General features: G+C 40.6%; 1 protein-coding gene across 6 annotated transcripts; it reads left to right on the top strand.

Moving 5' to 3' along the window:
• The first annotated feature begins 88 nt into the window (after positions 1-88).
• On the top strand, positions 89-27105 carry fsip1 (fibrous sheath interacting protein 1). 6 transcript variants are annotated; one of them, XM_051078212.1, is made up of 10 exons: positions 90-365; positions 463-520; positions 602-771; positions 900-978; positions 1062-1169; positions 1823-1956; positions 2194-2313; positions 5189-5347; positions 17776-17928; positions 18394-20274. In XM_051078212.1, exons 1-10 carry the CDS (start codon positions 204-206, stop codon positions 18523-18525), a joined length of 1275 nt encoding a protein of 424 aa, XP_050934169.1. In that variant the 5' UTR covers positions 90-203; the 3' UTR covers positions 18526-20274. The 6 variants fall into 6 exon arrangements, with proteins under 6 accessions (XP_018545734.2, XP_050934169.1, XP_050934168.1 ...); XM_051078211.1 differs by having other exon boundaries at positions 91-365; positions 897-978; positions 18394-19016; XM_018690221.2 differs by lacking the exon at positions 18394-20274 and adding an exon at positions 26765-27105 and having other exon boundaries at positions 93-365.
• Positions 27106-27110: the final 5 nt, after the last annotated feature.

Raw genomic sequence — 27110 nt, 5'->3', positions numbered from 1 at the left:
GCCGCATCGATTGAAGCGTCAGCTGAGCTGCCTCGATTTCGTTCGGTGGCCATAGTAACTAACATATCTCTCCATAGTTACAACATCCGGGGGAGTTTGCGTCCATAGTTACCAAACCCTCAGCGGTAAACTGCTGTTGACGAGTGTTTTTTATTTCGCTTAGAGCTGTATAATACTTGTAAATACTTCGTTGTCGTCAGACTATGGAAATTATTAAAGGAAGTTTAGACGACATTTCCCGACCTGCATCGAGTGAGCAAACAGGTAGCCGTGTGTCCAGCGTGTCTTTGCCTCACAATGACAGAATCTGTCCTATAACTCCCTTTTCCCTTGTTGTTTTGACCAACGATGCTGCTGATATTCAGGTAATTAAGCAAACATGATACATTGGCATTACAAAACTCGGGAGTATTTGCTTACAAAATCAGATAATTTCCAATAACTTTTGAAAATTCGCTGTAGATCCAGAGCAGCGCTGAAGAAACTACAGTCAGCTCCTCAGCCACTGGTCTTGATCAAGGTAGTTGTAGTTGTTTTAGGATGGTACAGTCTCGTAATTAAGTTATTCCACGCTGTAATAGAATATATATGCTTCCTTAAGGTCGGTGTCACGTTGATGTTAAGGATGAAGAGGAGGAAGATTCAGAACTACAGAGAGCTATGGAGGAAATGAGGCGACTTGATGAAATATTGTCTGAAAAGATCTGCAAGGAAAAAGAAGTCAAGCGTCAACGGAAAGAACTTCAAACAAAACTCTGGCAAGAACTACTGGTGAATGCAGTCTTTTTTCACTCTTGTTAGATTACCAGCTCATTGGACCTGTACTGTTTTTGACTAAAAAAGGTGTTCGCTCTCATCACTTATGGTGTGATATTATACTGTGTATTTTTCTGCAGCAGAATAAGCCTGAAGGTCGTTCTGAATGTGCTCATGAGGCTTTGAACACAAGGCTGTTTTTAGCTCTGGAAGCACCCAATGGTAAGCATAAATAACAGTATATAGACAGTGTTTAAAAGTGTAATAGATGCACTGACAACCAAAATGTGTTTTTTATCTTAAAGGGACAGAGGAGGAGGAGGAGGAGGAAGAGGACGATGACTTTGTGCCTGTGTTTGAAACTCAGGTTCCTGACGATGAGAACGACAGACACAGCCGACATCTGGAGCGAAGTTAGTCCGAGAAAATAGAACATGAAAGAAAATATATGCTTCATTCAGTTGTTAAAATATTTGTTCTAAATTGCACTACCTAGATCTTACACTCGATGGCACCATTAGCTCAAGGAACTAACAGCTGTTGTTTTTTCCATAGCAGGCTGTTGCAGACAGTAATGCACTAACTCAGATATTACAGCAGTTTTCCAGAGGTGAATGCATAACAGTTTACCCACTATGTGACTCATGAACAATTTCCTGATCAAAATCTTGTGGCTTTTGATGATATTGATATCCTAAAGAAAGAACTCAGCAGCGGCCCAGGCACTATGAGCGATTCAGTGTGTTTCTCTGTTCAGAAACACTTAGGTAGGTTGGCTGCTTGGGAGCTTGAACCTCGTACAATTTTGATAAAGCATGGTCTTCCCATCCATTATGCCATCTTGCAGCACTAGCATAAGATTAGTCACTTTTAGAAATAATTTATATTTCACCCTCTTTCAGGATTACCTGGGCAGCTGGCAACTCTTTATTCGGCTGGATCAGCTGAGAGTTTGCTCATGGCTGAAAAGTGACTCCAGCAGAACTTCTGTGATTTATTTTAGATTTGACTAATGGTCTTAATCAGTACTTACCTTCTGGAATCTTAAGTGTACTTTGTTCGACAGGTGAAAAGAGGCCATGCAGCTCAATAGAATCATTTGAATCTTTTGAGACTGGGGAAGAGCAGCTTCAAGGCAGCCACTCTGGAGCTTCCAAAGACAAGAAAAAACAGAAGGACTTTGTCAAGAGAAACATTGAGGTATGTCAAAGTTCATGTTGGGCCAAATGCAGTGCTGGGGTGTATCGCATGACTTAGAGCAAGTCTCTCTGCTGTTTGTTTTTCCAGTGAGGAAAATATTTGTCTGTAGCTCAAGAGAAAGACATATTTTAAGCCTGTTAGGGCACAACTGAAAAGAATCAAAATGTTATGCAAATAATGATTTTCATTGTCTTTTATTCTTCTTTTTTTTCCTCTTAATGTTGTGTAATGCATTAGCTGGTAAGTGGTGATGGGGGCCAAGTGCTTTTGACCCAGGCGGAGAAAGACCGCCTGGCTGAGCTCCTCCGAGAAATAGACGAAGAGGAAGAGGAGAGTGCCAGAGGCGCAGACAGCGAGGTAGGCTGACATGAAGCCTTAACAGACAACATATGCTCTAGGATGAGTCTCTCTTTTTCAAGTTCCTTAATACTTCCCCCTCTTGTCTAGCGGTCTCATGGTGAAGCAGCACGGTGGCAGATGATCCCATCCACTGCTTCTGCTACCGACATTTTAAGCTCATATATACCACATTTAAAACATAGTATGTGAGCTGTTTTATAGAAAAAGTGTTTTCAGAGTTTAGTCACAGCCTTTTAATGCGACCTCTCCATTTATAAATAGTTTTTTTGTGATCTAATTTGTTGGAATGTGTGTCATTATCTAACATTTGGCCTTTTGAAAGATGTTATTGAAGACATTGGTCAAATATCCATGTTTTGACGACTGCTTGGCAGCTCAGACAGCGTCTGGGCAGAAGATTCTGACTCCTCAGAGCAGTTTGGATTATGAACCAGATGTGAAGTGCCATATGCAGTTCACACGGAACGCCACATTTTAGAGATTCATTATCATGTTTTTTTTTTTGTTTTAACAATTCCCTCTCTTGTGTTTATGTGACATCCAGAAGCCAGGATCCTTCATATAGCCCTACTATGAACTACAGTTAGTTCTTACTGAGGGTGTGCTGATAGAGCTTTAAGCCAAAGAGAATGAGGCCTCTTGTTTTCCTTTGATGATTCATCTGAGACCCTGCGCCACCTGGAGCGGTGGACTGTTTTTGCCGTGAACCCACCTACACCATCCTAACTTCAAATATTTTTATTCTCACTTTTAATTTGCTTTAATAGCCCTTTTGGCAGCTGTGAGGCCAGTTTTGGAGTCAGATGGGATGAAGCCTGTTGGGAAGTGAGAGGGAACATACTTACCTTTCACATACGGTTCCGTTTAACTTGACCCCGACAGCTCTGCATCCGCAGGACCGCTTGCCAGTGTTTTTTTTTATATATATCTTGCTGCTCTATTTATGATGTTTGCCTTGACTTTTAGAACAATACTGGAGTAATTGTGGTGGCAGATACCAAACTGAGGGGAGTGCAGATGCTCTGGGTTTTTTTATTGGCTGAAGGAAGACTTCCTGTTATTGCGAGGCATGCTATTATGAATGGCCATAACGGAGTGAGCACATTATTTATGTCGCCAGGACTTTGGCAGTGATGCGCCTCCAGTTCTGAGGACTTCACCCAGTTCTCGGCAGAATCCCCCAGGACACATCAACCACAAGCTGCTGCTCACTGTTTGCCTCGCACACTTTTTTTTTTTTTTTTTGATGTTGCCGACCCTCATCCTAACAAGCCCCACTGTCTAGTGTGGTTCTGGTGACCCAAGGCAATAAATCAGTAGCAGCCAGTGGTCATAGAACATTTTGGGGCTGCAGTGGTGGACCACTGACATTCATCTCTTACCTATGGACTCATGTTGACACTACATGAAAGGAAGAACGGTAGTTCTCATTATGGGGATTTTAAAAACAACTGTTTCATCACTCTTTTGACTGATTATCATTAGAGACATTCTGGTTTAAATGAAAATGATGTTGCAACATCCCTGCTTTGATTCCATCCTGGGTTTGTGTTGCATGTCATACCCCATCTCTCTCCCATTGTTTCCTGTCTGTCCCTTCACTATGACTGTCCAATATGTCCAAAGAAAAAATGTTTCGGGGGAAAAAAGTAGTTGGGTAATACACTTACTCACTTTTTTGTCAAGTGTTGATGAGAAGATTGATACCACTCTCATGTCTGTATCATAAAGCTACAGCCTGTAGCTAGTTAGCCTCTCACTCTCAGCAAGACAGCAAATAAAAGCACTTCCCAAAATGAACCAAACTGTTCGTTTACAGATGGAAGTGATTCTCTTTTTCAGCTAAAAAACATTTAGCACCAATTCTCCCCATCATCTCTGTTCCTTGTCTATGTAGCCAAAGTCACTGTGAAGAACACCACAGGTGTTAGTGGTGTTTTCAATGTTTGTGTTTTGTACATCCATTCAATTTGATTTAATATCAACTCAGCTAACCTGACTGCACCATCAATAGGACACATTCAGAGCTGTGCTGAGTGAAGGATGAGAATATAATTTTTTTCCTAAAGCTATCTTGACTATGAGGTCCCGTGCCCCACTGTAAGTGATGGTGGGACTCATTCTGTTCTTGACATTTTTATGTTATGTCTGTTAAACAACTTACATCAACATTTGATGGTTGAATGACACGCACATGACATGGACCCAAAGGGCAAACTGAGGGCTTTTTGAGGTCTGGGACTGAGATATTCTGCAAAATCCAAGTAAACCACTGCAATAGAGTAGCTCCATTAGAGCAGATCTGTAAATCTTAAACATGAATCAGTGTCATAGGAATTTGTGGGAGTCATTTGTTAGCTTTTGGCTTTGTGTGGTGCTCCACCTAGTTAATAGACCCTTACATTTTGCTGTTTTCTGATGCCAGTTTTCTTTTACTCCCACTTGACAGCGTTCAGAGGTTACAGCTGTGTTCTTTGTAGAATTGTGCTCTTCTTTGGCATCTTAAGCTTACTACAAGATCTTATCTCACCCCTGGGCCATGATGAGCTCACGACCCACCCATTGTTTCCCATAGGATATAATGGGAGTCTCACTGGGTCACTGTGAGGAAGAGGCTATTGTCAAAGTTTTGGCATTTGACTGTACAGTTGCTGAGAGGAGAAGAGTGATCAGCGCCCTGTTCACCAACCAGAAGTGAATACTAAGTGCTAGAGTCAGACTTGTACCCCTCCCCTGTTTCAGAAGGTTCACAAGGTTGCTGAATAAGCAATTGGTAGATACTGTCCATCAGTCTCCTTTTTAGGTTACCACAAAATAAAGCAGGCTTATACCCAGTGGACTATGACTTATTTCAGTGATGCTTTTCTTCCAGGACATGTGGGCTGTGTCAGTCTTGACAGGCCAAGGTTACACCCTGCAGCCCTCTGACCTAGAGCAGCTGATTGACATTGACTCCAAAATGCGACTCCTCCTTCCCGTCGAAGAATTTCTCTCGGTGCAAAGCTCCTACACAAACTTAAACGTGCCCCAGGTATGTACGCAACAGCTCTATAGCACATAAGTTTTCTCAGAACGCCGTCAGACACCATCCAGTGCTGCTCTGAGACGAGGTCATTAAGTCTTACTGCAAGGTCAACTCAGTAGGGCATCGATGGCAACATCTCGTAAAATCTTTTGTTACTGACCCGCAGGGAGTTAACACCCCCATTTGTAAGTGGGGAAAAATTAGTATTGTGTAAGCTGCTGTAATTTGGAACAGCGAGTTGCCTCATTTTTCCATCCATTTTCCACAATTCCATAGGAAAGCCATATAATAAACCCTCTTGTGCATTATTTCCTGATTGTAAACTTAATGTATTATATCATAAGACAGTTGTTTCATTATTAAAGGGATTATGTTCTTTCCATATGAGTAATGGTAACTTTGATACATTTATGAATCCACATTATTTTTATGTAACATGTTACGTTAGTGCATGGTTGGTTTATTTATCCATCATTTTCATAAATGCAAATGATTTTCGTCTCACCCTTTATGTACTGCACATTGTCGGCGTGATCTGTACATCACTACCACATCAGACAGTGAAGGACCACCATAACAGATATTTATCACAGTAAGAATTTTCCAGGTCTTGGTCCTGAGCTTGGGCCCGCTCCTAGACATGAGCTCAGAGAGTTATCTCAGGACCTTATCTCACTGCTTTTTAATGTCAGATGGCATGCTCATCATTTGTGTAGCCTGTCAGTGGAAAATGAAGTTTCTGAAGTCATAAAAACTTTATAGCGCACTTTTGCGAACCCGGGCTGCCATTTTCTACTATCACTACTGGATGTAGACGAGGAAAAACTGCAGTACTTGAATCCCAGTGCTGGAACAAGACATGATCTATGTCATAATGTCCAGAATATTTATGTTACTGGTTTCATTATTTCGCTTTCCCACTGCAAATTCATTCTTCTGATGTTATGTGGAAATGGCAGTAAAACAATGTTTAACATTTGAAGTTGAGGCACTGAGGTCATTTATATTGTGTCCTCTCAGTATCTGTTTGGATGAAAAAGATTCTCAATATTTCAGCCGTCTTCAGTGGCCCTAGACTGAGAAGTTGGCCAGGCAGATATATCCGCTGACATTAGCTCATGTCAGATACACTTGTATTGCTATTTACTGATAAAGTAAATAATCCTTAGTTGCAGGCCTAGCAGCATGAAACACTCCAGAGGGACACACAGGGCCAGTTTCAATGTGAAGGTCAGAAGGTCATCCTGGTGATTTGAGAGAATTTGATTGGTTTCCACTACAAGATTTAGTTGCAGTCAATTCCACTTAGAATTGATTGAGCCCCACCAGATGTGCATATGATCAATAGGTGAACACTGGGGAGTTTTTTTAAATGAAGATGTGACTCACTGCCCACTGAGATTCCCGAATTTCATGAACTAGTTGTAATAGGTGAACTGATGCTATGGGTGAATGAGTACAAAAAAGTCATCTCTTAGTAACTGAGTCTGTTGCATTAAGTAAAACTCAAAATAAGACAATACTCCCTTGTGCAAGAGTCTCCTCACATGATGTGGAGCGGACTTTTGGCCAGAGGTACAAAACTGTGATATTATTGGACAGCTGGATGTGTTACTTTGTGTAACCTATTTTCTCTCCCTTCCCACCCTTTAATCATCTTGTCTGGTTAGAAAAAAGTTTTAGAGAAAGTAAAATTCCCCATCATCCATCTGTCATCTGCTCTTCATTAGTGCTTTTCAATTGATGTAAAATATGAATTAAACAATGAGACAGAACTTTGTCTCACAAGTAACTGGATACAGATGATTCACCTTCAGAGTGCTGTTGACAAACACTTTAAAATTCATTGTATACTACTTTTTTTATGTGGTATATTACATAAGAATGGAAAGGCCTAGGAATGCCACACCTGTAGGGCTTAAAAAGTAGCCGTTTTCTTAACCTGCCTTAATCCCTCTGTGCTGTTGTGGCATATATTAAAGATAGACTGCACACACAATAAATCTATTTCATAGCCAGTCATTCATTCCACATCACCAACCATAAATCCTATAGGTGGCCGTAAAAGCAAATATGCTTTTGTTTTGCGGTTACCTTTCTTCTCTACAGCAGCTCGTACCAGTCTGAGTTTCTAACAGAAACCATTTGGACAGCAGCTCAGGAACCTGCTTGTTTGCCTGCTCATTCCTGAGCACTCTCTAATGTACACAAAAGAGCTCATCATATCTCTGTTTCAACACCGCTGAAGCCATTTTTTTCCCTGTGATATTAAATCATGGCCTGAATTTCCACGTTTGCCATTGTCTCTCACTTTTCTGGCTATGTCGGATTGATCATCTGTCAGGTTTTACACGGAAAAGGGAGTTATTTACCTCTCCCCAGTGAGCACTCACTCGTAAAGGATCAGTTGAGGCTTGAATCAGTGACTTCAGAACTTGGCGGATTCCTTTCCCAATAAGTTGTGATTGATATCCTGAGGAGAGAAGCGGCCTGCGCATTCCTTTGCAGTCACCTTAGCAGTAGACTCTCTCTGTGGCTCTGAGTGAGTTCGTCGATTGAGCCTGTGAGGGTGGATGCAGTCTGTGAGGCCTGGCACCAGTCGGTGTACTGCCACAGAGGAGAGTCAGCCCCCCATCACAACCTAATTACAGAGTTTGTGGAGGTAAAGGAGTGCCAGCTCCAGAAAAAGAACAAGGCTTCCCCTTTCATTTGGAGATTAACACATGCAGAATGGCGTATATGAAGGCTACTGTATACTATACAGAAAGACCAATGGTCCATATGTTACAGTCAGTCATACTTGTAGCAGTACATCTTTGTACAAAAATATATGAAAGCATACTTTGTACTTTTTTGCTCAGGGGAAAATGTCTTAAACAGAAGTGTTGGTCTGCACTGTGAGACTTCATACAGGTATTTAGCGCAATCAACTCATCTTTTCTCATCATTTTTCTCAAATTTATTTGGTTAGTTTAGATTTAATTTTAAGACCACTTCAAAACTTATAAACATGAGTTGCTCTAACCTGACGTCTTCTAATTTGTAATGATCAGTTGAATGGATGAACTGCTGAGAGTTCCAATCTACTCATGAAATGAAGTTTTTAAAGTGACAAAACTAGCATATTAGCAGACTTCCCAGCATGCATTATTTGAGAGTTGAAACTCTCCAGAGGACCACTCTTTTTTGAAGTTTGAAGAAAACAGGCCTGATGAAAACTTGCTCTGCTTTGAATACATATAAAGATAAGTTATGGTTGTCTATTTTCATAATAATGAAAACGATAAGTACGATGAAGGTTAGGATTGAATTCAGTCCCCATACACTTGGAATTTAATAAAGTCACTGGCAGCAGCTTCACGTGTTGTCTTTTAACTGACTGTGACATGAAGTGGCTCTGACAGGCTCAGCCTCAACTTCACACAATAGACTGGATCAGTTATGTTGAAATGAAGTTTGAAATTTAAATCAAATAAACAAGACAGAGTTTTACACAACATTCAGTTTTGATTAAGCTGAACTAGACTTGAAAGTTCAACAACTACCTGAGCACTGACAAATCTAAATCAACCAAACTAAAGAAGGATCTGCACACCATGCACTATTTAATCAAGATGGTATATCAACTTGTGTTTTTTGACTTGACCTAAAACTTTTAAGGCAGCTCTTCTTTCACATTTTTAGCTTGAAACAAGAAGTTTTATTTTACAGTGTTTGGATTCTGGACTTAAGACATGCGTGTTTTGTGATAGAGCACATATCAGTGAACATTTGTCCTTCAGTCTATATAAGGCAATGCAGTGGCAGGTGCATATTATTCTGCACTGACTAAATGATAAGGCATAGAAAAATCCACGTCATCGTGCCATAAACCACAGCATCAGTGTTTGTTGAAGCACGGTATCATTCATCACATGGCCGAATGGTGAGTCATGGCGAAAGTCTTGATGAGAAAAAGCCTGGCTTTCTTTGCCTCTGGTTCCTCTTTTTTTGGATGATCTTTGATGATAGGAAAAAAAGGTCAGGTAGCTACAACCCTGCTGTAATGATCCAAATTCAGTGGAATCAAAACACAACTTTAAACATGTTTTACTTGGACAATTTTAATATTGTGCTTATGACAGCATTGGTTCTTGTGCATGCATAATTCTTCTCCTATTTTCTCAGGCTTCAGCTGAAATAGCCTTCCTGTCATTAAAAACATCTGTTGGCACATAGGATTAATGTACAGTACACCCCTCCTACTGTACCACTGTGTGGTAATGCTTGCACCACCCACAGTTTGAAGCCAGGAGAGGGGATTCTGTCATGAGAATCAGCTGGTGTTGGGTGTTTGGTGACATGGGTGTGTAAGTGTTTGTATAAGTGTGTTTCACAGATCAGAATTACATATGCCATTCTCTCAAATGTGGCTTTGTTTGAAAGTGTGGTTACAATGAAAATTAATGAATGATATTATGGTTTTAAGTCACTGTCCTGCTCTACTTGATTCTGTCAGATCCCTCCCTTAATCAATGGGGCTTCAGCTTCTTGTGTGTTTGCATAGTAACTCCAGCTGTGTTTTTGTTGTGTATTGCTTGGCTATATTTTGATGTAAGACGATGAGGTCACTTAGTCACACTGTGTGGTTGCTGATGAGCACCCATGATTTTAACTACGGCGAATTTTAAGTGAGAGAGCAGAGTTTTGGGCAGAAAACGCCCTGTTGACCAACACAATGTGGTCAGTATACAGTTTGCAAATTTATCTTATTTAGCCCAGTCTTATAATTAAACATGTGTGGAAAAGCTTTGGTCATGTTATATTCATCTAAAATGTAGGTTAGTTCTTATTTTATATCACCATGAGTATTAGAACTCATGGCATTAATTCAGCTGACATGTTTATTCGTAATGTTCTTGTTCCATGTACCTGTATGTGCCTTGACCTCAAAATAAAACCAGGCCTAGAAAGTTTTAAAAAAGAAGGCAGTGTAATTTTTTAGCAGAACAATGTGTTTCTCTTTAATATTGATGACAACAGGGAGACAAAAAAGACATTTTATACTCTGCTCTAAGGAAGAAACTGTTCTCTGTGGAATATGATTTCCATATCCCCACTGAAATATCAAAAATATGCTAATTCACAACAGAAAAGGATGTGACTATGTTTTGCTCCCCACCAGTGGCTGAAGTTTGGCATAGTTCTGCTTTCAGCACTGATCACACTGATAGTCAGTGAATGAATGTGGGGTTTGTTTTTTTATAGTGTATTAGCATAAAAAGTGGAATTCTGACATTTGTATTCAAAGTCTAATATCATCTTTGCAGCCTCTGTTGTTTATATATTCCTCTGATGGCTAGACAGCAGCATAGTGAGAATTAAGATGTCAGGTTTGTCATGTGGCACACTTGGTCTTTTTCACAAGATTAACTTGGCTAAAAAGAATAGACTCCACACCCTTCCCCACCCTATAATTCTCATGAGACCCAGTTTATTGTCTTCTTATAAACGCCTCTCCCACTGGTGTTATCCACAGCAGTAGTTGTGTTAAGTGGTTTCAAAAGGTTTTTCCTTGTCTTGGTTGAGATCTAACTATTGACTGTTCCACTCATTATGACACTCCATAGTGGATAATTTAGTCACAAAGTCATCTGTTAACAATAAACCACCTTAAAATACTTGCTAATCTCCCGTCTCCATGGCCCAAATTAAATGGCATTTTAGAACATTATCACAACCCACTATTCTTTGTATTTCAGTGCATGGGCAGAAGTGTTAGTTAAAAGAATAATTTGACATTTTGAGAAATGTGCTTACTTTCTTGCCAAGATTCAGAAGAGAAGATTGATGCCACTATGATCTCTGTATGCATAGGCTAACTACCACTAGTTAACTTAGCACAAATGCTGGAAACAAGGGGGACAGCTAACCTGGCTCTGTCGGGGCTAGATGCAGTGGTGTTACGAACAAAGTCAATGGAAAGATGCCATGAAAATTCGAAAGGGAAGTGACAGATAAAGTTGGTGTGTTTGTTCGTAGCTATCTTACAGCTGATGTTGGCATAACTACATGGACTGCACAAACAGTCCGGCAGACAAATTTGTATGATTGATGAAAATCTGGAATGCACCTTTAAGCTCATTACAACATTATATTTAATTTGTTCAACTCTTACAAAAAACGTGAAAAAACTTGTGGTGTAGGTCATAGCCCAGCGAGCGGCTAGCTGGCTTACTATTCTTTAAGCATCGCTCTGACAATTCTCACAGTTTTCTCTGGAATCATAGAAAAAGTACCACATAATTGTTCAAGACTGTTGGCAGCTGAAATGTAGGTCAGATGTTGTGCTTGACAATACACAGCCTTTGTCACTGGGGGACAAGAAGTGCAAAAAGATGCTTGGATGTTTTTTCTCTCCAGATGCTTTTGATAAACATTTAGCATGGTCTGCTTCTTCAGCTCTTTGTTCAAATTTATTTTGCCTGTGTCATTATTTGGCAAACACTAAAATTATCTTATATTAGCAAAGGGAATGAAGCAAAGTGATGCTGGGTGGAGATGAACCTATGAGTCTCTCTATAGCAACAGTAAAACCTGTAGACTGTGAAGTATTTACAATGGTTTGGAGGGATTACAGATTTTGTGTTTTCTTCCACAGCGCTTACAGTGAAAACTTCAAACAGATCAAACATTTTTTGACCTTTGATTGCTCTTTTGATTATGCTAAGATAGCGAGAACACACAGGTGGTGTAGATATTTTAACCTTGTATCACATTCAGCAGGCTTTTTTGATTGTAGGATGCACCAGGAGGTTTTGATTTGTGCAGCAGTGATTGCTCCAGACCACCCTCAGTTTTGAAAAAAGTATAAAGCAAGTATAAAGACCAGATGACCCACAAGTGAATCTTCTAATACTTCAGGAATGCTCAGCAATCACCAAGTCCAAAATACTGATGTAAAAACATAACCTCTGGAGGGGAAACAGACAACTTGGATGCACACAAATATCATATTTGGGAGCTTTTGAGGATGGTAATATACAAACCCTCTTACTGAGTCTCTTACTGAGCAGCTGACATTTAAAGAGAAAGAGGGAGGAAAGGGGATTATAGCATTAAAACTTGTGCAAGGCAAGTAGTGCAGAATTGAAAACATTTGTTTGCATTACCTTGCTTGCCTAAGTGTCAGCATGCAGATAGGTATATGTGGATATAGCTGTTTTGCATCACCTTTGCCTCAGAAGTTGGCAGATGATGGTCATAGTTGGGCAAAACGTCAGTGTCAGGAGACTCTCAGCTATAGCTTCCGAACAGTTTACTCCCGAGCTCTCACAGGGAGTGCTCGTGGCAAGGCATGTGGACAGGCCTTGGCAGGTAGCCTGGGTCCACGTGGCACAGCCAGAGCTCCTACTACACTTCAGATTCACAGAGAGACGGAGGGAGAGAGAGAAAATAGAGACACACAGACAGAGAAAGAGAAGAGCGTGCTGTTCTGAGCAACACCAGCCATCTCTGGATGAGTCAGCACGGCTGGCTCTCTTTGATCATAACAGCACTGTCCCTTCGCAATGAGCAGCCAAGGGTCATTAACAAGACATATTGTCCGTGAACACAGGGGAGTATATTTTCTAGTCAATAGGAATCAATTTCTAGATAAGTAGTCTGTCACTAAGTAGTTACACTTGGTTCACAGTAATCAGGTGCATTAGTACAGCAGCCCTGTTGACACAGGCTGAAGCTAGACCTTTATTCAAATGTATTGCATTTTAATGAAAAGTAATGCAGTCCAATACAACACTACACTACTACAAAAATTATTTCAGTTTATTGTAGATTTGAATCAAAATGATTGGAATTATTGCAGGACTATTGTATTGGACTGCATTAGATTGCCTAATAAATTGGTAACTCAGTATATAACAAAAGCATGCTGTTTTCATTTTTTTTTAATGACTGAGTGACTTAATGTGACCAACAGACATTTTTCATACAACAATAGCCCCCAGAGCGAAGGCCAATGAGCCATTTTGTGGCTACTGCATGCTAAAACAAACTGCTGCTTGAAACGTTGGCTAGCGTCCACATCACATAAGTGTTTTTCAAGGAAAAGCCATTGAGCCATTATTTTTTCCCTTTGTTTGGTTTGTGTAGCTCCTTCCATCATGGCATGTGGCTTCTCCACCTACTTTAGGTTTTAGTTGGTTTGAAAAAGGTATGAAGAAGTTTTTTGAAAAGACCACACGTTGTACAAATGAATTTGTTTGGAGTATGCAGTAGCATTTATGAATTTTCTGTTGACACTTATTTGGATTAGCTGTCTCGGAACACACTGACCCAGCCCTGTTTTGCTTGTCTTGAGTGTGTGAACAAGATCATCAAGATATGTCAGTGGTTTTTAGTCTGGCTTTGAGCAATTCTCAAAGCACCTACTGTAAGAAGGAACCTGAGCCAAGCGGTGGGCTGGTACATCCATGTTTATAATACACATTTTGCTGCAGGATGCAAGAGATACTGATATGCAATGGTGACCTAATCATTAGTCTTGTTTTCTTGCTGTTTATGAGATACATATGAGAATGTGTCTGCATGAGAGGATCCAGCTGTTGTATCTGGCAAAGCACACCACAGATGCAACCCACATTGGAGCAGAGAAGAAGCTCCAGGCTACCAATCTCAATGGCTCCCTCCACTGTCTAACAAAACTGATCTGATTGATGTGATATAATTATATGTTCCTTTAATGGGAATGTCAAGCTATAGCGCACTCAGTATGGCTGAGTGTTAGGCATCCAAGATTTGTTTTGAATTAATTTGAAGTGAAATGTTTGGCATAAAATAATCCCCACTATTTTTCCTATTTCGTCACTTTGGACAACAACACATCATCCATCAACCACTGCAGCTGTTTCACACTCAAACGCCATGACAACCTCTGGATGGAATGTATTGCTTCTATTTGAAATCCTACGATTGATCACAGGATATCAATAACTACTTAATGAATGTGAATGGCATGCTTGATTAAAGTTAACTGAAAGTCATACAAATAATATACTAACGATCCTTTTGCTCATGGTAGTTGGCAAGTTATTCTTTATATTGTGGGAAAGCAAAATCTGAGCCATGAGGTAAAACAAGGACAAGCTTCTCTGGAGTCATCATATCATGCATGAATGACCTTTTCTCTGTTTTAATAACATTCATTTTGAATTCAAGGTGCACTTGGCAGTCAGTGTAATACTCTGTATTCACATGTATTGATGTGATGTTTTATCAACAGGCTGACATACTTTTCTCTTAAAAAGGTAATTATATTTGACATGTTTTTCATGCCTAAAGAAAACAAAGTCCAGATTTTACATGGCCTCCCAGCAGTCTTGTGACCCAGATAGGCGATGTGATTATTGGAGATTTTCAACAGTATGTCAAGTGGCCACTCTGAGGAGAGAGCCAATTACCAGCATTTTGCTGATGTTGAGATAAGCAGAACCCCGGTCTCTCTCTCCCCTGCTCTGTTTGGAAGTCACTAGGTCTGACCTCCTATTGAGTTAAAACTATCACACATTCCAGGAGAAGAAGCACAAATACCATAATGTATTAGAACAAACGCTGGAGTCTGTTGAGGTCAAGAAACATTATTCCCTCGGTCTTGTCCAAGAAATGAATCATTACTACAATCTGACTGGCAGATAAGCAAAGACTAATCTACTGTTTAGCCTTGCTGGTGCCTTGGAAATGGATCTAAACTTGTTGCATTGATTTATTGTTATTGCTTAATCAATTATATGTTTAGAAACACTGTGAACAAAGTACTGAAAAAAATAAATTGGCCACTGAGTCCTTTTTTGAACCAGAAAATGAACCCTACGTCAATTTAACACTTCTACATATACATCTCATATAGTTTTCAGTTGTCACTTGTCAAAGCCAGTACACAGTCACATCTATGAGGTTTCAAACAAAATGAAATCTGTTTTAACTTTGCATTTCATTTCAAGCATCAGAACCGAAAAGGTGCTGATGAACCTGTCTTGACATGGATATATTACAGTTTACTTTAGGTGTGCTGTTAGAGAGAGATGGAAATGTTCTTGTGGCTGGTTGGTCCATCACTTTGTTCCAGGCTGAAATGTCGCAACAATTATAAAATGGATTGGCAAGAAATTTTGTACAAAACATTCACGCTACCCAGAGGATAGATCGCAATGATTTCGGTGATCTCCTGTCTTTTGCTATAGTGCTCCCAGCAGGTCAAAGTTTTCACTTATCCTGTAAAATATCTCCATATCTACAGGATGGACTAGCACTAAATTCTTTAGAGATATTCATGGTTTCCAGGTGGTGAAGCCTACTTTCGTGATCCCTTGACTTTTTCTTTAACACCACCATTAAGTCAAAATATACTTTGGTTTATGATCAAATACCTGCAAACCTAATGGTATTCCCATCAATCTCAGCTGTCCTTTGTGTTTGGTCCTGGCGAATGTTAGCACTGTGAAAGAATTAGATCTAGGACCAATGCAGAGATAACAATGAGAAAGCTAACAAAAATGCAAAGCGTTTAATGTTGTAATTAGGATCAGATTAGTAGGGTTTATTCAAAGAGGCTGTCAACTTTCCCCTTATACTCATCACAATTCATAGGGTGTTAAGAGAGACTTGTGAAACTCTATGTGACATACATGCCAAATTCATTCAAACTTTGGTCAACGATAGCTTTATCATTATCACTGCTAAACCTTGCAGACAATTTAAAATTTTGGAGTCTATATTTCTTGAAAAGTAGGGCAGCTGTCGTTTCCAAATTAAATAAACTGTTTCTCCCAAAGATTTGGGCTTTTTTGGAAACATGCATTTAGTGGTGTGAGGATGGTGGTAAAGCTAGACTTTAATTTTTATTTTTCCTGGTTGGAATGCTGTGTTTCTCACTCCGAGTGCATGACAGGAGTCTGATCCCGTCGTGGTCCTGGCTTTTGTAGTCTGGATGAGTAAGTCTCAACAGAAGGGCTCTAGTGACGACCACTTAAAAGTGGCTTCAGATAGAAGCTGTCATTATTTCCCTATAGGGAGACAGAGGGCACTGCTAGGTGAGGCCACACACACTTCTCAGAAGCACCCAGGAAAAATTGTGTACAGGCAATGTGTGCCATCAGCCGAGCTGACATGTCTGTTTTGCTTATTAACAAGGGCAGAAGCATTCATTCTTCTTTTCAACACACTAGCTCAACCCAACTGAACTCCCCTCTTACCCAGGGTTTAACTAAGATTACATCCTCAATCATAAATGTGTCATAGCAGATTTAGTAACTCAGTGTTTAAATTCGTAATTTCTGCTGGGTCCTGCTGTCTCCTGTAACCTACCATTTCGCTGTATGCAAGTCCCTATTGAGATGTCAACATTTTATGAAATATCCATCAATTTCAACATTATTAGATCATACATACGTCTGCCTGGCATCCAGACTAACCAAGAGATGGAGATTTCAACCACATGGCGCTGGACTGACACTCCAAAACAGTCCTGCGGTTGACAGCATCCTCTCAGACCCAACAATTTTTTGACCTAGCTGCTGCTTTTATAGAGTAGCTGTGTATTTTTAGAGGTCAAAATATGACCCCACCACAGGTCACCCACTGGTCTGTCTTTACGGTATTGTTCATTCTGCCATGAGTTTTCCATCGTTACTCATAAAGAAATAAATGTTGGGTGGGGTGAGGAGGGGAGGGATTTTTACCAGTTTGACCTAACCTTCGAGATTGACCACAGTTATGCTAGCTTTTCGGCACCTACCACTCATCGTGCTGCGTCTGCATAAGCTATTTCTTCACGGTGGCGTAGCGTCTCAGCATCAGCAAAATATGTGACAACCCTATGACCTGTTTAAAATATTTGAGATAAACCTGACATCTTGATATGTGTCATTTGGATCTGATGACTTCGCTTTGGATCGTTCTCTCTCTATGACCGAGCCTCAGAGAAAAAGATCCAGTCTGTGGTCAGAAAGACAAGCCTCTCACTTATCAGCTGTCCGTTGATGGTCCTCCAGGCATCACTCTCCTTTTTCCTCCTGACCCATTTACGGAGTTTCCTTTGGATGCAGCTTGCAGTTCGTTGTGTCAACCCAATGCATGTGGATGCCATAAATGCGTGATTTATGTTGGACCCCATGTAGACTATAGCTCTAGCTGAGGTGTTAGACCTACCACATCATACCACAATGACGACATTTCAGTAGAGATAAGCACACTATAACTCAAGAGTCTTGGAGGGATGGAAAACGTTCACACAAATTAATCGTGATGAATTGTTATGTGGGTTTGATCCCCGTTTAACTGTTCAGAGTGACAGCCATAAGTGTTAGTGCAGCTCCAGGAGAGCACCCAAGCACGTCCGCATGTGAAATGTGTTGTTTGCTCCCTGTGAGAACTGAGACGCGTCTGCTGTGTATCAGGGCCGCGGCTCGGAGGTTGGCTGGATGTGTGATGGGGACCCACAGCCAGGAGAGAAGGTCCTGCAGGATATAAGGGAGAGGAGAGGGCAGGAGAGGCGGCTCCAAGAGATCCAAGAGCAGCTGGAGATCCTGGGCCAGAGCCAGGAGATGACTGTGAGTTCAAAGCAGCTCATTCACACACATACACACACAACAAAACACATGCTTAAATTCACACGAGTACTGTCTGCATTGACTATTACAGCGCTCCTCAGAGCTTCTATCCGTAGACACGTGTGTGACAAATTATTACAAGCACACAGCTCATTCACAGTCATTCACACAGGGGGACGATGAAATCACATGCAATATTCATGTCTCTGCAGGCCCATATTTTTTCCTCTTTTCCCCCATTTTTCTTCTCTTTCTTTGTATCACTAACACACTCACTTTACACTTTAATATGAGTTAACAGCTTTCTGTAAAATGTAGAGTGTTATTTTGACTTTTTTTTGACAAAGTCAAGAGTTAAATTTCTTGCTCTGCCTTTACTTGCAAACAACCATGATCTGAAGGTGAGGATGGTCGTTTACGCCACTGATAGCTTTTTGTCCTCCACGGTGTTTCATTGCTTTCTAGCATTCTTCGCTGAGATTCGATGTTGGTGCTCCACGCTGTTCCCTGGAAACCGTTGAGGTCTGTCTGGTTTTAGGAGCCGCTGTAGAGTTACAACCACTGAACTGTCGCTCTTTCCCAAAACCCTGTAGCTAAAGGCACAACACAAGAATGTTCGCAAGAACAAAGGCAAATAGTGTGCGAGGAAAGGAAAACATCAGAGATATATGTATTGGTTTGACTTTGTCATTGTTCATTGTTCACAGTGCTGGTGTCAATGGAAGACAAATTTAAATGTATTATCCAACACAACACATCAATTCCAACACTCATGAACCACAAAGTGATGTATATATATATATATATATATATATACATACCTAATTTAAACATAAAAGGTGCCCTTTTCACACACACAAACAGTGGGGTAATAAAAGCGCTAAGTGGCAGCCACTCCCTTACATCAAACACGGCACCATGCTATGCAACCCAAATCTATTCCCAGCCTATTTAAGGAGAAACAAATGGAATTTTGTGCTAATTAAGCCAAGCTCAGTTTGAGGAAACTGCTCTTTCTTTATCATCACATAACATCAAAACCGCCAGTCTCTTAACTACTTGTGTAGCTAGACGCTCTTTGCATTCAGCTGTGTGTCACTGCGTTTTATATAGACTTGTCACTAAATGACTGAACCCAGCGAGCGACTGCAATGTAAACAGCACACTGACCATGTATATTCAGCGTGCTACCGGGCTTGTTTTGTGGTTAGAAAAGATTTATTTGTACAGGAGTTTGTCTGGGAGGGAATTCTTAAGCAGTTTCACACAGCTACAGTACACTCATAAAGTTGATTTGTATAACATCCGTAACTCAAATGTGTTCTCACAGTGTTTTTGCACCTGAGGTGTATACCAACTATGTGGGGTTTCTGCGGAGTTTTCTGGCAGATTAAGAGCATGATAACTAAGAAGGAATCAGGGACGTAGAATATGAGTTTTTTGTTGTGTCAGTTTGAGCAAATAAGTTAGACCAATACAGGAAAAGCCAAGATTCTTTTAAATGGGGCAAGTGTTCCTCTAAATGCTCCCAATACATGTACGATTCATCATTTTGGAAGATGTAGTAGTCCTTTCCTTCAAGAGTTAGATGAGATGATCAATAACATGTCTGTGTGTAAATATAATTTGTATGATTTTCAGTTGCTCTTTAACTTTAGTAGCAAAATTTCCTCTTTCATGCCGGAAGAGCATAGCTTCGGTTCCTGAAAAGTAAAACCACTGCCTCATGGGATGTGACTGGCTTTCTAACCCTACTCAAAAAACACACATAACATGTTTGTTTCTTTGTCTGTCAAAACTTTTCAGAGAAGCAGTGTTATTTTGTCTGCTCATAGTCGGTGATGACAAGAGGAAGAAAATGAATCCTGGATTCCACGTCAGAGGTTGACAGTTTGTGAATTTGTTTTAGGAATATGTTTGAAATAAAAATGTTTTACTGAAGTACAATATATCTACAAAGCTACCAAGATGGATTGGGTATTAAATGTTTTCCCTCTAAATGGGAAGTGTGCCATCCTGTGTTTAGTCTGGCCCGCTGCTGGAGTCTAACACCAATTATAAAGGTGGAAAACATCTCATGCATTGTAGCAGTGACTGCAGATTCCCCTGCACTACTTAAGTTTGATTTATTTCCAGTGTGTGATTGCTAAGAATTTGAGTGTTTGTCTAGAGAGTTACCTGATTTACTTTTTGATGTCATTTATTTAAACAAAAGCTGTGTCAAGCTGGATTCAGATCTGAGACTTACTTTGTGCTCTCATATTTTGTGCGTCATCCCTGCTTCTTCTTTCTCTCAATCCAAACAAGCCACCCCCCTCACCCCCTCTAGTGAAACTGCCAAAGAATCTCCCCTTTCACCTTTTTTTTTTTTTTTTTTTTTTTTTTTTTTGTTAATGATATTTGCCTGAGCAGTAAGGGCTTGGCCTTCCCTTTACTAAGAAAGGTACTGTTAGCTCAACTGTCATTGTTCTGTTGATAATGCATTTCTTTAGAAATACAGCAGGAAAAAACTAACATTGCGAGATCTGTGATACTCCACAACTAATCTGGTATTAGGTTTCCTGCAACTTCACTTGGCTGCAGGCCTAGAGCAACTACAAAAGGAAGGACAATCCCAACATTTACAGTAAAGCAGGATGGTTCCAGCAGGCTAATTTCACTCTAATCAGGCTAACAACATCAATCATACTTTCTCTATAACATTGGGATCCAGTGGTTCTTGTGAAAACTCACATGTGTGTGATTAGATGATAAAAGTTGTATCAAAACCACAAAAAGTAGTTACAGCATCACAGAATAATTCATACATACAAAAATTAAACAGAATTCAGATGGATGGTGATAGCAGCGCAGGGTATTAAGTGAACACACACACCTACAGTCCTTTCAACACAAAGGAGGGTGCCCACCCACTGCAGGTCAAAGTTGGCCTGAGTCTTTTTAGGGTGTTGTTGAGGTCCTCTTGTTTTGGCAGCTCAGCAGTTTCACTCGTCTTTTTCCACAGAGGAGTTCACCAGAAAAGAGGAGCCATGGAGGAAGAAAAAAAAAAAAAAAAAAAAAAAAAAAAGAGATTCTGTAGCTCTCAGTGTCTCATCCCCTTCACTGCTTCATTTCACTTCATGCCACTCTCTACGCACTGGTATTTTTTCTGCACCACTGAAAACTGCTGTTATGAAACAGTTTGAGTTACAACATTTGGGTGGATGTATAGTGCTGTTAAGTTTGTATCCCACTTGAAATGTGGAGGCTGTTTAGCTTAGTTTGTTCACTTATGCAAGCTGGGCTTTAGTTAGCCTTTAGCTCATGTTATAACAGCACTCAATAAGTCAAGGGCAGCTCCTGAGCAGCTTGGTGCTGTGGAGGAGTAAAGTCTAGGTAGCGTTAGCTGTCTCTCTGTCATGGCTCCAGTTGCGGTGATGGAAAATGAATGGACAGTCCTGTAACCTGAGTACACTGTACAAGTACAACATATAACGTGCAGCACCACACAGAAACATATGGAGTACTGAAGTCACAGATGACACTGAGCAGTTAGATAGAAATATCACATGCCTAATATTCAAAAGCTTTATTCAGGTTGCTTAATTTCAGTTACCTCAATTGAGATCTAAAAATTTAAGTCAAAAACTCTGGTTGTTCAGTGTTGCACTCTCCACCATTGACCCAAATCAACCACAGAAAACAGCTTACAAACAGCCAAATTCATGGCATTTATTAACATAAAAACAAACATACCAAACAACGAAGATGAAACCAAGACTAGAAAAGCTGAGAGGCAGCATGTCCAGCAGTCCCACACTAGAAGCCTCTGTCTTCTGATGCTGGCACAGGAGCTTTTAAGCACTTCATTGAAGCCAGGTGCAGCTCATTGATGGCTAATCAGGTACCACCTGGGTGGAGCTACAGCCGTAACACTCAGATATGCTTGAATTCAAGATATGAAACTCAGATCTGAACATCCAGGACAGCAAAGATTATTAGGAAATTAAGAAATTTCACAAAGTGAAAGCGAATTCAGACACATGGTTTTCAGAGTCAAGTATTTCAATGCAATAAATCCAGTGGCATTAAAATGTCAACACTAAGTATTTAGTAGAGATTACATTTTCAACATTTGGTGTTCAGTTGCTGATATAATTCAAATGATTATGGCAATGGTTTGCTTTCATACATCAACATTGTCAGTTCACTGTCAAAACAAAAAGTCACATCCCCTGGAGAACATTCTTCTTTTCGGTGATAAGTATGCAAGTCAAGACAAAGACTGAGGAGACACTGATTTCTTTGTAAAACTGTATTTTAATTTAATTTGGAGCTTAACTCCTAAGTAAAATAATGTGGAAAAACTAGTTTTTAAACAGCTCAGTTTTCATATAAACAGCACTTTAAAGAAATTTCCAATTAACTTCCACTGTATGTTGAGACAGCCTGAGCTTCAGCTGTTAATCACCTGAGAGTGGATAGTGTTATTTTTCTTAGGGCTTCATTTAATGGCTCAGTCACAGCAACCCGAGCAAAATGTAAGTCACATGCACAGAGACGCAGAGGTTGTATCCAAGTGCACAGTATTTTCATTCATACAGTACACGTGCGGGGAAATGATGGGGTGAAATGAGGATATTGGGATTCAGCCAGCAATCACCACAATAGACTGACTTTAATGAGGTACCTCAGAAAATCCCTGAGGTGACTTATATCTATATTATCTACATTTATCTGACATTTGACAAACGCGCTGATACATTTACAATGATGTCACCGGTATACTATATCATAAAGTATTGCTGGCTTGCCTCCTGAGTTAGCATCTGAATGGGAGCAAACAGGGTGTAATGAAAAGAATTCCTCCCCATATTAGTGGAGATCTGGCCCCTGGGCCTGTGGCCGATAAAGCGGAGGTATGTGACTGAAGTCAGTGACCTTGAAAGCCGAGCAGCCCACGCTTGTGGTAAACCGGCCCCGCACCCTGTGTGTACAGGAGCCAACAGTGAGCTGCACAGAGGTGGTGGTCCATTGCAGGACAGATAGCTTCAGGGCTGAACAGCTCTGGCTTTGTCAGATTCAACTCCCGCTGGAAAGTGATACTGGACAGTGACGGAGAACCTTCATCTCTCACCAGAGGTCAGGGGTTTGCCCACCCTGTCATTGTTTGTTAGGAGAGGAACTGGACCCCTGTGTCTGGAGGGCAAGCAACACATTGAACTCGCAGTCATTTTGTAGCTATTCAAATGCGCAAGGAAGAGGAGTAAAGGCGATGACAAATTACCGTGCAAGGGCTTAAAGTGAATACACCGCAAAGAGTTGCTAAACAGAGCGGTGACACAGGTTTTCCCTTACTCTTACTCTCCCTGCACATGATAGGCTGTGTGTGGCTACAGGCCAGACTGAGACAGATACAATAAGCCTGCTGGGTCTGGATAGCAGGTGGGAAAGCTAGAGCAAAAGGAGCAGTGTGAGATGTCTGGAGCAGTTAATGCTGGCTTTCTGACCACACATAAACTTGGGGAGTTTGGATTGATTTGACTCTTAGTTCATCTTTTCCAAGAATCACTAACTTTAGTGATGAGACATTAATGTAGGAAGCATTTCTTTTACGTAGATCCTTGAGAATGAAAGGAAGCCGATACACTCAGAGCAAAAGCTGATCTTATCATTCATGGAGTTGCCTGTTTGTCAGAAAAATAGACAGTTATCCAATAATATGTTGGGTTGATGAGCGGCCACGTCAAAGCCGTTTCCTTACCTATTCCTTTTTGTTTCGACTTGAATCATGACGCCTGTCAGAGCGGCAGGGAAGCAGCCAGTCAGTGAGGCAGAAAAAAAAAAACAAAACGAGTGAACTTTGACAGTATTTGGATGCTTTTTAATATGCGGAGCAAACACATCCCTTAAAGCATGTTATTTCAATGTCAGTCTTCCATTGTTATTCCTCAGAAGTGTTCAGGTAGAGCTGTCTTTCCATAAAGCTGTCAAAGGCCCCTAAATTTCCCCATTAGGAGTTGTTGCTGTTAAGTGCATCTATAGATTGTATTTCACATGTTTATACCAGAGGATGTATGACTGGGAATAACTCCAAAATCAGCCTCAAGTGTAGCAGCTCACACAGCTGCACACTTCCTTTGGTTGCTTTTTTAATGCTAATTTATGTAGTTACATCTTGCGGATAGATCCTCTTACCAAAGATACTTGTGGCAGCTTGAACACAAAAGTTTGTTCAGTTGTGACAAAAGTTTTATCTTCTCCTGCTCTGTTCATCCTGTTCCTTGTGGAATCAGCCTGATAATAATACTGTGTTTGCACACTTCCGATCAGGCTCAACACAGTTGTTCCTGTCTCAGTAATAACCCAGAGGAAGTGGGGTACTCAGCGGAACTATCTCGATCAAATTTATCATGTATTTTCTTTGGACAGCTTTCCTCTAATTGCAGCACTTTTCTCTGCTGTTTACTGAAATGAATGCAGTGGCTGTAACACCTCTCTGTAGAGAGTAGACAGACAGTCAGACAGGAAAACACATATCAGTCACCCACAGACACTCTTGGCCCTCCTAGTATTAAGGGCACCTGAGGTCAACCACTTTTAAAGAGTCACAGCATTTTGTCACAGCAGTTAAAACCACTCTTTCTGTCCCCACATCTCTTTTTTTTCTCCTCTGGAAAGTCTAACTTGTAGTTCCCATCCACAAGACGGCTGGTACTGGTTAAAGGCATTTCTGGCCATTAATACCCCAGCCGGTGGGGTACTTTTTATTGCCCCATTCATGAGCACTCAAACACTGACATGCCCATAATTGACCAGTGGATTTTTTTGCGCCATATGTCTCAGGTTGCAGTAATGGCTCACTTATGTTTGTGCAAATTTATGTAACAGTTGCCATTTTTTTCTGTGAGCAGGGTGTCAACTACACCTCTTAAAACATGGAAAAACTATGGAAGGGAAGCTGTGTATTCAAAATGTCTAGATGCTGTGCATGTGCGTAGTGTATGCATATGGCTATGTGTATGTACTAAGATACACTGATGATATACTTTGCCATTTAGAGGTGAAGGTCAAGTGCACAGGCAAAGGGCCACATCTTGTTAAATGCATGTTAAAGTACAAAAACACTGAGTGTTGCAGGGGGGCATCCTGGCTGGAATGCCTCCACAGTGCCTGTGGCCTGTGGTAGAAGATGATGTGCAGCGTCTGGGTAATTGCGGGGGTCATAAATGAGTAACATGGACCAACCCGCCATGACCTAAAGAGTGTCATTACATTCTGGAGGACTTTGAACATGGACAGGATTGTCTGGTAGAGATGTCTATCAGCAACTGGGGTCTGGTGAGGGCTGGAGAGTTTCAGAGGGTGGTCTGAGTACAGATGATCGATGAAGAGTATTAGCTTCAGCTAGCGGGGTAGATGAGACACAGGAATGTGATTTTGTCTCGAGTGACTCAGCGGGGTGTGAGGAAGAGGTGAAAACAACTGCATGGGCATAATGTTCTCTCTGTCTCAGAAAATAGTTACTGACATTGGTCACACTGTGGTGAAAGATGTTTTCCTGAATCCCAAATTTGAATATAGGTCATTGTTAGGTTTGCATTTGTCTCCTATAGGAAAATAAATTGAATGCCTATATGATTTAATAGTAGATTGAACTGAGTTGTAATAATCAGTACTTTTATATTAAAACGAATAGTTAAGCCTTTTGGGAAATGCTTATTTGCTTTCTTGCAGAGAATTGGGTTAATACTGCTCTCAGGTCTATATGCTAAATAAGAGGTTACGGCTAGCAGCCAATTAGTTGAGACTTAGACTGTAAGCACTGGCAAACAATTAACAAAGGTGGAAAAAAAATCAATTAATCCTGCTTTAAGACTCAAATCTGGACCAGGGACAGAATCACTGAATCAGGACATCCCTACTTTAAGGCCAGGGACATTTTGTTTGGTGTGGGATGACAACGAGAAACACCAGTGCTCATGCTGAGAGACTGAAGACAATGATTACTATTCAACCCAGAGATTTAAGGTCTGGTTTTTCCTGGACACGTTTTTGGCTTATATGCTCATGTCATGAAAGGTAAAGGAGTTGATGTTGGAACACACTGACTGTTGAATCGCAGCTGTCTAAACAAAGTACAGGATTCTCACATGAAGAGATGGCAACTGTCTATGGGCACTCGTGCATAGGTAAATTAGTCATGTCTCACCTTATTATCAGGTGTTAAAAGTACACATAGCCAAATAATTTGAAATTATAAAGTACGCTTGCAGTTGCCAAATAGCCTGACACATCATTCCAACAGATAGATATTGACATTTATTTAAATTCTGAAACCTTCCCCTAACCTCTTGACCTAGTTTAAGAAGGCTGGCTTTCATTCATGAACTCACATGCAGTCCCAGAGGGCTGCCTGTGCGGAGTCTGGCTTATCAGTAGAAAAACAATAGCTATATCCAACTGGAAGTGTTTTTTCCCGGATGGCTTCCAACTAGGCATTGGGGACAAATGCAGCCCTGCAGTTCATTATTAAGAATCGCCACTATTATTGCAGGTCATGCATTAATGCGTCATGTCTGGATTTGGCAAAACTGAGTTTTAAGCCCAGTAAAAGATATTTGTAATGGAAACACATCTAGGGAGGATGTTAGGAAGATATCAGCAATTAAGCTGAAAAATATTCTGTCGTCACTTCTGTCATACTAGACACCAGACCTTGATACTACCAGAGGTCTACCGTATGTGTCTGAGTGGTTGTCACATGGTGGGTTTCTGTGTGTACATCTGCACATACAAACACATTCCTGACATCTAAAATTAGAAATGTATACATTATGTTTGTGTCTCTCTGCAGAATGAGTCTCCATACCTCACGGAGCAGCAGTTACTTAGCCTGCTGGATGAATGTGAGCTGACAGAGAGCTGGAGCCAGGACCTTGAGACAACAGAAACAACACCATGAGATGTTTAAAAAGACACACTGACCCCATCCATCTGAAGCCCTGTTGTCAGAACATCTATCAAAATAATGCAACATTGCTGGGATGTCGCTATCAGGCAACTATGGGTTGTAAGAGACACTATTTAGCTTTCAGATTTATGTAGATGATTATGACCATGTTTTACAATGTTTCAGTATTGGAAAAACTGTAATTATAACTTTTGGTTAATTGATAAACTGAGGATGAGAACTGTTATTT

Source organism: Lates calcarifer, linkage group LG19 (genome assembly GCF_001640805.2).
Source record: "Lates calcarifer isolate ASB-BC8 linkage group LG19, TLL_Latcal_v3, whole genome shotgun sequence".
Lineage (NCBI taxonomy): Eukaryota > Metazoa > Chordata > Actinopteri > Centropomidae > Lates > Lates calcarifer.
Note: the sequence above shows the minus strand (reverse complement) of the source record. Positions and strands in the feature narration are given on the sequence as shown.